Source organism: Aethina tumida, chromosome 7 (assembly GCF_024364675.1).
Source record: "Aethina tumida isolate Nest 87 chromosome 7, icAetTumi1.1, whole genome shotgun sequence".
NCBI lineage: Eukaryota > Metazoa > Arthropoda > Insecta > Coleoptera > Nitidulidae > Aethina > Aethina tumida.
In genome coordinates this window covers 12,143,673-12,158,112 of record NC_065441.1, presented here as the reverse complement: position 1 = coordinate 12,158,112, position 14,440 = coordinate 12,143,673, and the positions used below count along the sequence as shown (strand labels likewise).

General features: G+C 29.9%; 1 protein-coding gene across 2 annotated transcripts; it reads left to right on the top strand.

Moving 5' to 3' along the window:
* Positions 1-772: 772 nt before the first annotated feature.
* On the top strand, positions 773-14,386 carry LOC109595025 (uncharacterized). 2 transcript variants are annotated; one of them, XM_020010301.2, is made up of 5 exons: positions 773-936; positions 5,393-5,802; positions 6,609-7,786; positions 7,864-8,299; positions 14,149-14,386. In XM_020010301.2, exons 1-5 carry the CDS (start codon positions 922-924, stop codon positions 14,273-14,275), a joined length of 2,166 nt encoding a protein of 721 aa, XP_019865860.1. In that variant the 5' UTR covers positions 773-921; the 3' UTR covers positions 14,276-14,386. The 2 variants fall into 2 exon arrangements, with proteins under 2 accessions (XP_019865860.1, XP_019865859.1); XM_020010300.2 differs by having other exon boundaries at positions 7,849-8,299.
* The last annotated feature ends 54 nt before the right edge of the window (positions 14,387-14,440 follow it).

Genomic DNA, 14,440 nt, shown 5'->3' with positions numbered 1-14,440 from the left:
TAAGGGGTAAAATATCAGGAAGAGTGGAGATGATAGGGAATTTAAGCCCAAAGTACAACACCCGTAGCTGATGATATAAAGGTGAATTCCGGTTATAAGTTTTTAAAATAATATTAAAGAAAGGATGTAACTGAGTGGAACAATTATATGTGAGTCCCAGATAAGCCCAGTGTGAGACATCAGTAACTAGCAGGTTAAGTTACATTAAATTGGGTTAAGTCTGCTTTGGGTTAGAATACTTTAGACTGGTAGATAAGTAAAAATAATTAATATTCACATAAATAGAATCATAGAAAGTTTTGAAAAACATTTATGTCTAATTGTTAAATCTCATGTGCCTCCTAAAACTAATGACCAAGTTAAAACACATAACAGTTTCCATCGTTCGGTTGCAGATGGTCTTGAACATTGCTTGTTGCACACGAATATAGTATATAAACTCCTCATTAATACATGAAATGGCATTAATGATTTTGCCCATTTCAAGTTTGCACAAAATTCCAAACGCTCCGTCTCGATTTTTATAAAAGTCCCGCCGAGAAAGCAAAATCTCCCAGTAGAAAGTGATTGAAAAGTCGCTCTAAAAAAGGAACTTTTACCCAAAAAATACCGCTCGCATTACTCATCGTGTACGATGCATGTGCACATGCAGTTGCACCGTGCCCCACTACCGTTTGCACACCGGAGGAGAGTTTCATTGAGGAGATTTCGACGTTAGATCAGCAGTGGAACTCGAATTCAGTCGATTGTCGCGGCGCAACGCGCGAAGAGTTTTTTCTTGACAAGAAGCGGCGACTGATTAAGAAACCGGGATACCGGTGTTTGGTGCGAATTGTTGTGCGAGGACTACTTTTTGTGTTTTTTGAGTATAGACTGTGCTTATTACTGGTCCCAGATATACATATTTTTAAAATCACAATAATGGAGCTTCTAAAGGTAAATTTATTTTTTTTAGTCTAATAAAATCTTTTAAACTTTAATATTAAGCTGCACTTTTTTACTTTTTTAAAATTAAGAAGTTCATTTTATTTATAATCTTATTTATGTTTTATACTTTTTCACTAATACAAAGTTAAAAGAAATATATAATGAAAAAAATAAAAATGAAAAAAATAAAAAATTTATTTTCCTTTTAACAATAATTTATTTAAAAATATAATATGTTGTGTAAATTTAAGTCGTATAAACTTTTACTGAAAATTGTTACTTATTTCATTTTTTACTTATATTTTATTTAAATAAATTAGAAAATTAATTTTAACTAATAAATTATTTAATTTGAAAAGAATAAAAAGTTATGGACAATTTAAAATATTACAAAAACATAAAATTTTTAATATCTGAAGCATCTAAAAAATAATACGTTAATTTTTAATTTTAAAACTAATTTACATAAATAATAATTAAGTGTAGCAATTTTAAGTCTTAAAACTAAAAAATAAAATGACATTTATACTACTATTTATGATTATGTAAAATTGCTTTTAGAAATAAAATGTTTTTAGCAATTTATATATTTCTCTTTTTTGGCATTACAAAAATAATTACTTGTTATAAAATTTATACAATAGGATTTCTTGGGTAATTAATAATTTAATTATAATTAAAATATATAAAATAATAATAGGACTAATAATAAATAATTTACATCATTTGCAATTTGTGTAATTATTAATTATTTATTTTTTCTTTTATGAATTAAATTATTTAAATGGTTATTAATATAGACAAATCCAATAAATAATTAATAAAACTTTACATCTTTTGCACAATAAAAATAAATTTTACTGTTTACAATAAAAATTTTAGCAATAATTGAAAGCAAAATGAGAGAAAGTCAAGTACTATAAAATTGTTTAATTTACTCCGAATCACTTTTGTTTTTTAATATGATTTCTACTAAATAATAACTGAACTACAGGATGTTCTACTTTTGCTGAGCTGTAATCGTAAAAGTGTGAAATATGATTTGTAAAGTGTGGTATGAGATAATTAACGAGGATTCTATTGTTAAAGATTATTAGTGAATTTAACCTCCATAATAATTTAATGATGTTACAAATTGAAGTGTTCCAGCTCATGGATATCATCTGATTAAATTCATCTTCGTATTTTCTAATTCGATGCATTTCATTAAACACAATATTAGTTTCCTTTTTAATATTGATACGATTTCATTAATTTGGTTTATTATAGTTATTTTGTGATTACTTGATACTAGATATGTTTTATTACTATTCAAGTTTTACAATAATTTACAAATATATTTTAAAATTAAAAATGTTCCAGATCATGAATATTATCTGATTAAATTCATCTCCTTATTTTCTAAGTCGATGCATTTCATTGAACACAATATTATTTTCCATTTTAATATTGATAGGATTATATTAATTTGGTATATTATAGTCATTTTGTGGGTGTTGTTGGAATCTATTCTTGATATTTAACCATGGAATACAAAATTCTTGACCCAATACACTTAATATGTAAAACACTATAATAGTTATAGTACTATTTTATAATAACTGTGATTACTCGAGTTTATAGTTATGTAGTAGTGCATTGAAGTGCTTCTTCTCCTATGTTATCGAGGTTATCTATTATGTTCCTACTTTAGAAACTAGTATAATTATAGGTGTCACATTAGTTATTTATGTTATTTAATACTGTCATTGATTGGATTATTCATTGTCGTAATAGACATACGGACTTGACCTGACTCGTGTATATTTTTAAACAAATTATATCTAATGATTAGCCCATTATAAATGTTAATACAATTGCAATATTCATTTGATTACAAACACAATGAAACCGTCCCCAAACATCCTTGTACCAAAAGAGTAAATTGCTAAAAAGAAATTTGTTTGGACGTTTAATTAGACTTAATTTGGCCGAAAACGAAATCCAACCGAAAGTAATTTCAAACGGTAATGGAAAACACTGTCGCTCTTAATTAATTTGCATACGATGAGGAAATATTTTGTCCTGTGCCGAATTCATCAAATGTGTTAATGAATTATTCAAATCCGTTTTAAATATTCAACTAAATGCATCAAGAATGTACGATTTACAGAAAGTAAAACCGTAAAATGTGGGTCAATCGAGTCAAACGTAAATTTAAACCTCTTAAAATTAGTAACTGTTTTTGTAACAACTAAATTACCTTTCGTGATACCAATGCAAATTCGCCGACGAATTGAAGCTGAAATTTTTAAAGCCAACCCACTTAATATAAACAAGAATTGGAGCAATACAACAATATGTGTAAATATATGTAATTAAACTCGTTTGTTGTGCATTCTTTTGATTCCACTGATTATAATGGTTAATTACAACGAATTCATTTAACAATGCAATTAGTTCGAATGCATTGCATACAATGGTAAACTTTTTGTGTGTTATTAGTCGAGTAACACATAATTATATACGCATTTCACATGTTTTAAATATGTTTAAAGACCAGTATAATTTACATATATGCTCTTTATTGTAAAAATTTTAAAAAACCTAATGATTGCAATTTAATTATTATTCCTGAATACAAAATCACAAGAAATATCTCATTATAGTATTTTATACAATTTCCACTTTTTTGATATTAACTTATTTATTAATACTAAATATATTTTAATGAAAGTCAATTAAAAAAGGGAAATTTATTTATTTGAAATTAAAGGTTTCGCAGTCATTTAAATACATTCTATTATAACTTTATAAACTATATACTATTATATTAACAAAAAATTATACACACTTAATATTAGTAATATTATATATAGAAAATAAATATAAATTATTAAATATTTAAGAAAAATAGGAAAAAGTTTATTTGTTTACAACTAAATACTAACATAATTTAAATAATTTTTAGGTTGTAAAAATCATAAAATAAACTTTTTAAACTCTTAAATCAACAATAAATAATAAAACATATTAACCTTATTATAATATTCAATGTTATATTGTTTTTATAACTCTGAAAATTTTATTTAAAATCTAACTACATATTGACATCTTTGTAAAGTATAAAACAATAATATGTAAATAAAATATGTAACAGTTTATTAAATATGTTATCCGTTTAAAATTTAATGGAGATTTTTTTAAGATACTAATCATATAAAGAGTTGTCACTTGTGGTGACTGTTAAAAAAGATCGATGATGTGGCATTCGCCATGTTAGGCTGGGCCTTCGAGCGACTTGTCTAAGAATTTCAAGAATATCAGTAATTAATAATCACCCGATTTAAAATAGACAATTTTCAATTTTCACCTGCAGGCCGATTCCTAAGTGGTTAGCGTCGAGTGGACATATCTCAACTTGCGTTATGAGTGAAAGTAGGTGATGTGTTTCAATGTTATTGACTTCTCGGAGAGATAATAAGACTTTCTTCTTGCGGCGTCGTGCACTTTGATCAAAATTATAAGTCGGTAATAGGTGTCTACAGATTTTTGGCCGTATGTGTCCTAAATGTATGTCTGGGGGATTTAAAGCGTTAATTGGTGTAATAAATCAATTCGATACTGTGATCAAATAAAGTAAAGCAGACGGGCAGTCTGCTCCAGAAAATTTACATTCATCCATACCAGAGCTTATTATGCAAATTCAATCTGTATCATTTCAAAGCATTAAAAAGAATTAAATTTATTTTTTATTATTTTGGTTTGGATTTGGTTATCAAGTTAGGTTAAATTGTGTTGGATAAGACTGGGTTAGGATATAAGTTTATTAATAAAAATTCGAATAATTTATAAATAAATAAAAATTAATTATATGTATTTTTGACTCTAATGGAAAAAAAACTGAAAAGGAAAAATAATAGTCACTTCTAAAGTGGATAAATTTATTTAAATAAAAACTTATTTTTGAAGAAAGTTGTCTCTTTGGTCAAAAGTTTAACTCCCATTAATAAGTAATCAATGCTTAATGCAAATATTAAACAGCATGTAAAAAATAATCCTCTCTTTACAACAATGCTTAAACTGGAAGAAATTTACATAAGTTTCTGTTTCCTAATAAGTTCTCACGCGTCATATCAATATTTTAACTTTCATAATAGAAGTACACCGACAATAAAAAAACTTTCTATTTAATCTAGCATATAACTTGCCATTATAACACCTAAAAACAATTGGCCTAATAGATGTTATGACAACCAGAGATAAATTACAATTGTCATGCGTAAAATAAATTTGGTAACAGGATTACAACACTATGATTTATTTTGGATAAGAGAGAGTAAGACGTAAAACGATCATTAATATTGTTTCATTTAGTGAAAATAATGGGAGTGTATCATCTTTATTACCCATCCTATAGAAAACACCGGATACAATGTCATAGATAATAAATTACAAATATATCAATAAATATTATTTGTTGCAGGTGCTCCTAATAATTTCCCTCGCTTCATTTACCTCACAAAGCGAAAAGGCACCAGTTTCGGTAACCCGAACCGAAATCAAGGTGTCCAGAAGCTTGAACCCCGAAGACACCCAGACGTTAAACGTCATGACACGGGATGGCAGCGTGGCCCAATTAATAGTTAAAAGACGAGACGCGAAATCTAGACAAACAGTTCGGAGAACGGAAAACGAGAAAACCGATCAGAAAGTGGATGAACAGGAAAATCAGCCTCAATACGGGAGGGCAATATACACGAACTGGGTACCATTGTCCAACTCGTTGTATTACAAACCTAAAATCATCACATTGGACACGATCGCATTGGTGAGAAATGCCACGGAAGGGAAATTGTTCAACAACAATTTGGGCAACGTCATTGACAGCGATAGGTATGCTAATTTTGAATATTTGTTTCTTCTAAGATTCTTCAAACGTCGTTTAATTAAATAACTATAATTTGTCTCAACTTCATACATATGATCACTGCAATTAAATGTTTTGCAAAGCTAATATTTCCTTAATTATATGGTGCAAAATATTTGGCAAGATTCTTTCGTGATTGGATTTTACATGAGAAAATCATGTCAAGATATTTTTGCCTTTCCATGTCCATTCGCAATTGCTTTCAGGTTTTGCAAACAAATTTAATTATATATCAACAGCATTTCTTTATTGGTTGAAGGATAATATTAATGTTTTTTCTTCTACTTTATTATTTTATCTAAAAAAATGTCTCACTTAATGAACTAAATATTTGTGGAATTTCAAACACATAATATCATAAATATAGATTATTGAGACCTAATTTATTATTTTTATTATATAAGCAATTCTACAGAAAAACGTGGTCAGACTAAAGAAGTGGTGATATAACAAAGGAAGCATGTTGATCCACGTGAAGGATTAAAAACAAAACACATGTTAGTTACTTAACAAATATAAGAATAAAGGATTTGAATAATATATGATTTTCCACATTCTATTCAATTATATATTAAAATCAATTCATCAATTAGTCAAATCAAATAAATGTATTGCATGCAACACGTAAAGATTTAATTATAAACAAAAAATATTAAAAACAGTGATATTTGTTCAAGGTTTGTTGTTATATGTTTGTAATTAAACTTTATTTTTTAAATTAATGAAACTTACAATAATGATTGAATTATGAAATGATTTTCTCCATTTTAAGGTTACCACATGTTCCAAAGCCAGTAACTATCACATCTGAAGAAGTGTTCGTCAAAAATGCGGACAAGAAACGCGGTAGGTCCGTAATGAAAGTCGACAGCGATGGAATTCCAGTAATCCATGGCGTACGAGTCCCTGATGATGAGAGTGACAAGAAGACATGGAGAAATGCCCGAGTCATCAACGGTGAATTAGTGCCGTATGAAGAAGGATATAAACCACCAGCGGCCGTGCCAGTGGGGCAACTCGTTTACGCCAGTCAGATAACAAAAACTAAGGACGAACCAAGATCCATGGGACCGTACAGTAAAGAAGACAACTTTAAACCTGAAAAACCTAAAGAGGGCCCAATCGGACCTTTCAGTGTTAAAGACAATTTATCACAGAACACAAATGGTGGATATGAAGAGCCTAAAAAGGATTACGTCAAGTTCTCGTCGAGTGGCACTGGTCCCTACACCAAAGCTGACAACGCCAGACTTTCTGGAGGAAAGCTAATTGATTACATCAAGGAAATCAACGCTAAAGAATCCAAGAAGGATTACTTTACTAGAAGAAAGTACAGGTCTTACGAAGGCGACAACAGCCAGCAAATGCAACGTAGGATGCTGCAATATCCTGGCCAAGCAAGCTATCCAAACTCGGCATTATATACTCCACAAAGCACCAAACTTAGTCCTGTAACTTTTAACGAAGGTGTCCGTACGCCAGTGCTGCAATACGCCCACCCAGAACTAGGCGTACAACCTGCCAAAGCGAGTCCTGAAGAAGATGAATACATGAAAAACAACTACGAGGATTCCTATGCCAGTTACGATAACGTCAATTCCGGCAGGCAACAACAGTATTACGGAAACAGTGTGGAATATTACAAAAAAGATTACACAAATTATCCTTACAATACGTATTATATTAAACCACAAACAGAACGACCATTGTGGATAAAAATAACTGACAGCATCAAGGACAACGTGCAAAGCGGATTTGAAAGAATGCAACAATTGACGAGGCCAGTGTTCGAACCCATTGTCGAAGCTACCCATAAAATCTCCCACAATTTAGGATTCTCCAAAGGGGAATCGCCGCAAAGGGCTCAGGATAAAGTTGGGTTTGTCGCTCCGATGGGTGGATCGGTTATTTTACCAGCGCTGGGATTGGTTGCAGGAGGTGCTGCTTTAGGTAAATATCATTAAACACCATTATAGTTCACTGTTTTGAATAGTTTTCTTATATACATCAAGAATTGATTGTTTTAGGTTTGGGAGCTGCCGCAGTGGGCAGGTTCTTGAGTCCTGAAGAAATGCGATCCTTACAACACGCGAAACAGAACGACATTGTGTTTATTATGGAGGATTCTAAAAATCAAGGCTCGCATAAAAGGCTGAGGAGGAGTTCGGAGGAAAACCAGTTCTATTTGGAAAAAATAATTGCAAGTATCGAAAATGATATGATTCAAGAAGCCAACAGGCAAGAACAGAATCATAAACGAGTGAGAAGGAATACTGAAGACGAATATTACATGCAGGAATTAGAGAAGAATGTGGAAAGGGATGCTAGCTTAAAAAGTTTATCGGCCACTCATTATTGGTCAGACACTCCTTGTTCCAAGAGGATATTCTGTGAGGTCATGATCCGACAGAACTCTGACGAGGTTGTTTTAATGGAGAAGAAAATGGATACTTTATTAACAAAGTAAGTGTGTTAAAAATTATTCCTAGTTAATTTAGAATATTAACTAAATAACGCTAGAATTAAAAAGGAATTATATTAGAAATTTAATTGATGCATTTCACCGATAAATTATTTATAAAGTTTGCATTTTAATATTTAACAGTGACATTGAAAAGTTGGTTCTTATATGTTGAAACGCTATAACACAGCTACAATAAATAATAAAGCGTAGTTACGCAATTTTCTTTACACAAGATGCACTTTTAGATCAAAAACACTACAAGTGCGCCTCGGAGAACGATTAGTGTAGAAAGTAGTTTTTATCTTTTGCCATTGACGAGCCACATCAGACACAATGGTATCATTTTGGAATCTAGGATCTTTACAAACTCTTAATATTGATCATGTTAATACTGGTATTTCCAAAAGGAGATTTTAATTTAAATGTTAAGTAAATAATTTCTTCATCGAATAATAATTTAAGTGACCACAGGAGTGAAATTTCTATTTCCTACCAAATTAGACAGATGTACAAATATTCTCCTGGTTTGACTATTAAAGAGTTTACAAAAATCACATTGGAGGAAAAACACAATCAAGTTTTATATATACCAAGACAAGTAATAAAAGGATTAATTTTTCTTGTGTAACACCATTAAACTATTCTTTCTCATTAATATGTTGTAGAGCAAATCCATATGTCTAAAAAAAACTACAGTTTTACAATTAATAGAATATCATGATGATGATTAAAAGCCATGAGGTCAACGGTCCAAAGTGGACTTGGCTCGCACCACGGTGCGTCATGTCGGTTATGTAGGCCGACGCGACGGAGAAAGCTTTCCTTCCAAGTATTTCTCCTCGAGGTGGTTCCAGAGGCGACTGTCCGCGTGCGGCGATACACTGACCGACAGACGGACCACCCGGTTCGTCCGGTCATCCCATTCATGAAGGCTTTTGCCTTAACTAGACGTTGTGGTCACACGCGACTGATCTACATCGCATCATGTCCGTGAATGTCTCTGAAGGAGACTCATGGTTGGATTACGAGCGCAGGAAGTTCAAGGGTTTTTTTAAATGTTTGTGCTTCCGGTGAATAGATTTAATATTTATTAGGTAAACTGATTCAACGAAATGGACAATCTTCTTGAAGATATCTAGGAAGCTAGGTTGAGACGAGCAAAAGTGAAATTTTATTTTATTACTAAAATAATTTGTTTTGCAAATGGATTTGTTATGCTGGTGATTGGAGTTTCACAATGAATGTTACTTGTTCTTAAACGGTAGTTTCATTATAGAGTCACGAATTTGCAGTACTATCTTCACGTTTAATCATGACAGATGATATTTTATTGCAGTTTATATGAAATTATCATTGAACTAATCAGAATATACACGTTTGCTAAATATTTACAATCACGTTTTAAGATTTTTCAAATAAAAATGGACGCTCTTTTAAAATAATTTTTGGTGTGGTAATATCGTATGTCATACAAAAAATAATTGTTTAGTACACACTTCTAAATCTTCGAAGTCTTCATTTATAAATTATTTACTTATTGATGACGTTTTTAATAGATTTGTTAACTTTTGTCGAATTTTAATTTGTTGTTGATGATGGTCGCCATAGCTGCCATTTTATTTGGGTTCACGTTTTTTCTTGTTCCTCGCCTATTCTGTTATGTTAGCAGCTTCTTTCTTAAGTAGATCTCTTTTATTACCATATATGTACCTATGGGATAGGTCCCACAAAAAGAAGGTCTATACGTTTTTCATTTATTTTCTACAGCAGAGTTTTGATAATACCTAAATCTTTTATTAGTATTTAGTAGTTTTATTTATTAGTACTCCTCAGTGGACCTTCTTATCTTCTGTTTCAGTTATTACTAACTTTAACTTCTTCAAAATAATAGAAATTATGTTCAGACGTTCTAATTCTTTTCCTAGAAACTTCTTAGATTTAATTAATAGTCTTTAATTTATTATTATTTTGCTTTTTACATTGATGAGTTTTATTTTATCTTCAGCTTCTAAATTATTCTTATTGTTGTTCCAAGAAGATTTATTACACTAAAGAGTAGAATGACCCAAGTACAATTCCACTGTTATACTAAGTCACATCATCAATTTTAATTTTTTAGAACGTACCTTAATAGTTGTGAATTTAACACGCAAATAACCGCACCTTTCCTGCGACGTTCAAGCAGACCGTTTCACTCACAATGCCGATCTGCCTGAGGCAAACACGTGAGCACAGGAAGTAGTAATTTCGGTTTTACAAACGATCCATTCATACGCATAATTGCTTCTTGTTGTAATTAATTATTTGAAGTTCTCTGTTCTGCTGCGAAAACAGGAAGTATTTCTTATTTTACGATAAATAATTTATGGTGAAATTCAGGTGTGGATTTTATTGCTGCATGCGGTCATGCGACTATAATTTATAATTTTGTGTGCATGAGCAGAAATGTAAGACATGAAGACACTGATTGTTACGTCACACCGTTGGATATAAGGAAATGCATTAAAAATTATTTTTTCCATGCTCAATCAAAACGTGGAAGTGACAGCAGGAATTGTATTAGCATAATTTAGGTGAATACAATAAAATGTGAAGTTTACATAGCAATTATTTGTACATACGATGAAGCAAAGAAATGTCAAAAGGTTCTACACAACGTAAACTTTCCCATTGTGTGCTGGAACAGAGAAATTACGCACGAGCTGAAGATTCCATTTCCACAGTAATATTTACATTTCAAATATTGACATTGTAAAGTTTCTAAGCGATTTTTATCTCGACCCATTAACATGACATATTTGGAACGGACATGAATTAATGTAACAAACGGCAAAGGAATAAAACACAAGTCCGATAAGGTCAAGTTCAATTCTTTAGTTTTGTTACTGTCTCGCCGCTTTCGTATCGAATTTTTGAATATTTTAACAATGTAATATTTTGGTGTCGTCTTTAAATTGTTGAATATGCATATGCCACGAATGTGATCTTTAGTTTAATGTGCAGCTTTCTACAATAAAATATTTAAATTTTGGCGTGTGAATTGAAAATCATCGGTGATATATAGATTACTGAAAAGAAAACATGGAAAAGGAATTTTTAATTCCAAAACTCTTCATTAAAATGGGAATAAAATTTTGAAAGTTATGAATGTTTAAAATTCTACGAATATTCACGTGTTCTAAAATTAATTAGACAAAATTTACATTTATAAGCAAAATAGATAAAATCGGGTACTGTGAAATGTTGTTTTGATGATCATGTCAAAATATAAAACCAAAAAACACTATATAAAAATATCCACACATAAATTTTATTACGTTATTTATTAATATATAAAAAATTAAAAAATCTTATTAATTCTTAAGACAATTTTTTGAATTTTTTCAAAGAAATGATCTGAACCTCCATAATTTTTATATTAATTTTATTTTTGTCGTTATAATTTTAATTTAAAAAATCAATTATTACTGTTAATAGACTATTTAAACAAATTTATAATAATTTTAAATTGTTTATAAATAAACAATTAAATCATCAGTGGAGGCTATATAAAATTATTTTATTATTATGTATTTTCAATATTTTTATTTAAATTTAAATTGCCACATAAAAATAATTATTGTATTAAATTAATTTAACTTTAATTCAATAAATAAATTTGTTCTCTTTATCTTTATTTTAATTTTGTGTAATTTTTTACATAAAAATAGATTGTATTAGATTAATTGTAGCCCATGTTTAGTTATATAAAAATCATTCATAATAGTAATAATAATATCAATATAATACATTTGAAAAGTTCTAATTAATACATATTTATTATACATTCAAATTTTATTATACATAATTCAAATTTAATATTATAATAAATTTTCTTTGAATGAATTAAAATTAAATTATATTTTTATGATAGAAATATGACATTTCTTTATAAACTCCAATATTAGAATTAATTTTATTTATAACAAATGTTTACGTAAAGATGTAATATGCAATCCCAGACTGCTAAATAATTAAAATAAATAATTTCTCTTTCGATCTCATTTCTCCACTTAATTCGTGAAAATCTTAATCCATCTCTTTAATAATGTCAATATGCATTTTACCTTGGAATTATCTCTACACAATTAGACTAATTGCTTAATAATCATAATCTCCATGTCTCCATCATATGGTTTATAGTGTGAACTTCACTCCAAAAGGAGAAAGTAAATTGTTCCTCGTTGATCCAGTCTATCTGGTATAATTCAAATACTATTTTCCTTTTAAAAAATGTTCTTCTTTAACCGCATTGCCTCGGAGCCACACACTTCCTCTTAAAAAAATCGAATTCCAACAGAGGATTCCAAGCAGTTAATCATTCATTCATTAAAAAGAGCCGGTTTCAAACAAGATAATTGCACGGATCGAAAATTTTTCGATACAGATGAGTAGTTACATCTAACGATTTAAAGAAAGTGAAACTGTGCATGGACTCGTAAAAGTACTTTCGAACCTCTCTACGTGGGACACATTTTTTATTTAAGGCATACGTGCGCAATTAAACGCGTTCGAGTTCAATGCGCATGGTGAATTAAATTAAAGAAGACTAGTTTTCGAATATTGATTAGGAATTACTTTAGCTTTTTACTAAGTAGTAGTCAAGTGCAAATGTGTTTCTTCAACTTTTTAAGATGATTTATGTCTCATTCTTGACACTTGGAGAGTTAGCAGTAAAAATACTAGCATTAATTTTAAGATGAAACTAGGTTGAGCAATAAATTAATTTAATTGAACTTAAAACTAGGATATTTCAAACTTAATAGCATATAAATCTTTTCCAATTTAATATTTTTATACTTGCAAATTGCAACTAACTACCTTAAATTGATTATGTCACCTTGTTCAATCAAATTTCCTCTTCAAATTGATGATTTGCCAATTGCAGTAATTTTTTAGATTGTTTTAATTGCGAAATATAAATTGAGAAACACCTGACGCAACTTTACAAGTGTTTTATACGATAATACACATTAAATGGTTCCTAGTTGTCTGGCATCGCTGAACCTGAGTGAAAGTAAGCGCACCTTGCCCTACAGCAGTTCAACATTCCTTGCACTCATCTTTGACAATTGACCGTGTTCACATGGTCATTAACATACTATTCCAAGAATAGATTTCGATTTCGGACATTTCAATGATAATAACACACTTTATTGCATAATACATGTGTGTCTACTAAATAGTAGTAGGTAGAAAAGCTTTTTTGCACACTATATAGATTTGTATCTGCACTGATGTCACACAACCCAGTAACCAATTAAACAATTTTGTTAATTTTATTAGAAAGTTCCTTACATCATTTTGATATTATCGAATAAAAACCTGAAAGTATGCAAAAATCCTTATAGTGAGCAGTAAAATAACACCTAAAACAATGCTATCATTCCCATGAATTTAATGATGTTAATTTATTTGTGACAATATCTATTATTTAAAAGGAGCAACATTTTTATTCGTGACCCAGAAAAATCTGTTATAGAGAATACGACAATAAATTACTAATGACATTTCACCATTGTTGTTTATATCCAGATGCAGATCTGGAACTGCGATAGAAGAAAATTAACTCGTATTAGTCACTATATTTATCTGTGTATAACACTTTGATTTATACGAACTGATAACGAACAATAAAAGTTGATTCCGATTAATCTTCGCCAATATCTTTTTTGTGTGGTCCATTTAGATCGAATTAGATACAATAACTAAATTAAGTTCTTGGCCATTTATTTCTTATTGGGTGTTCTTCTAATGATATTTGCTCCTATTAGCTTTATAATTACTAATTAATTGTTTTTCTTTTCAGTATCCACCCTGATGTGGCTAATGCAGTATCTCACCACTTGCAAGACGTAATGGATGCCATCAAGCAAAGAAGTTGCAATCAGTACTTCTGCCAAAAGAATATACCATATTATGCTCCAGCTGCTTAAAACCTTAGAGCGACGTGGAAAAAATTATTTATATATTGGTCGATTTGCGTCTTTCTTTAGAGAGATGTTAAGACTAAGCTAGTCCAGAAAATAAATTATATATTTTTTCAACTTTTGCAATTCCAAATAGAATATTCAAAGTTTATGTTTATGTGTTAGTTCAAG

Excerpts from the sequence above, each read along its gene's own strand:
- LOC109595025 (XM_020010300.2), top strand. Across the intron at positions 7,787-7,848 it reads TGCAGGAGGTGCTGCTTTAG|AATTGATTGTTTTAGGTTTG; the intron begins GTAAATATCATT and ends ATATACATCAAG. Across the intron at positions 8,300-14,148 it reads ATGGATACTTTATTAACAAA|TATCCACCCTGATGTGGCTA; the intron begins GTAAGTGTGTTA and ends TTTTCTTTTCAG.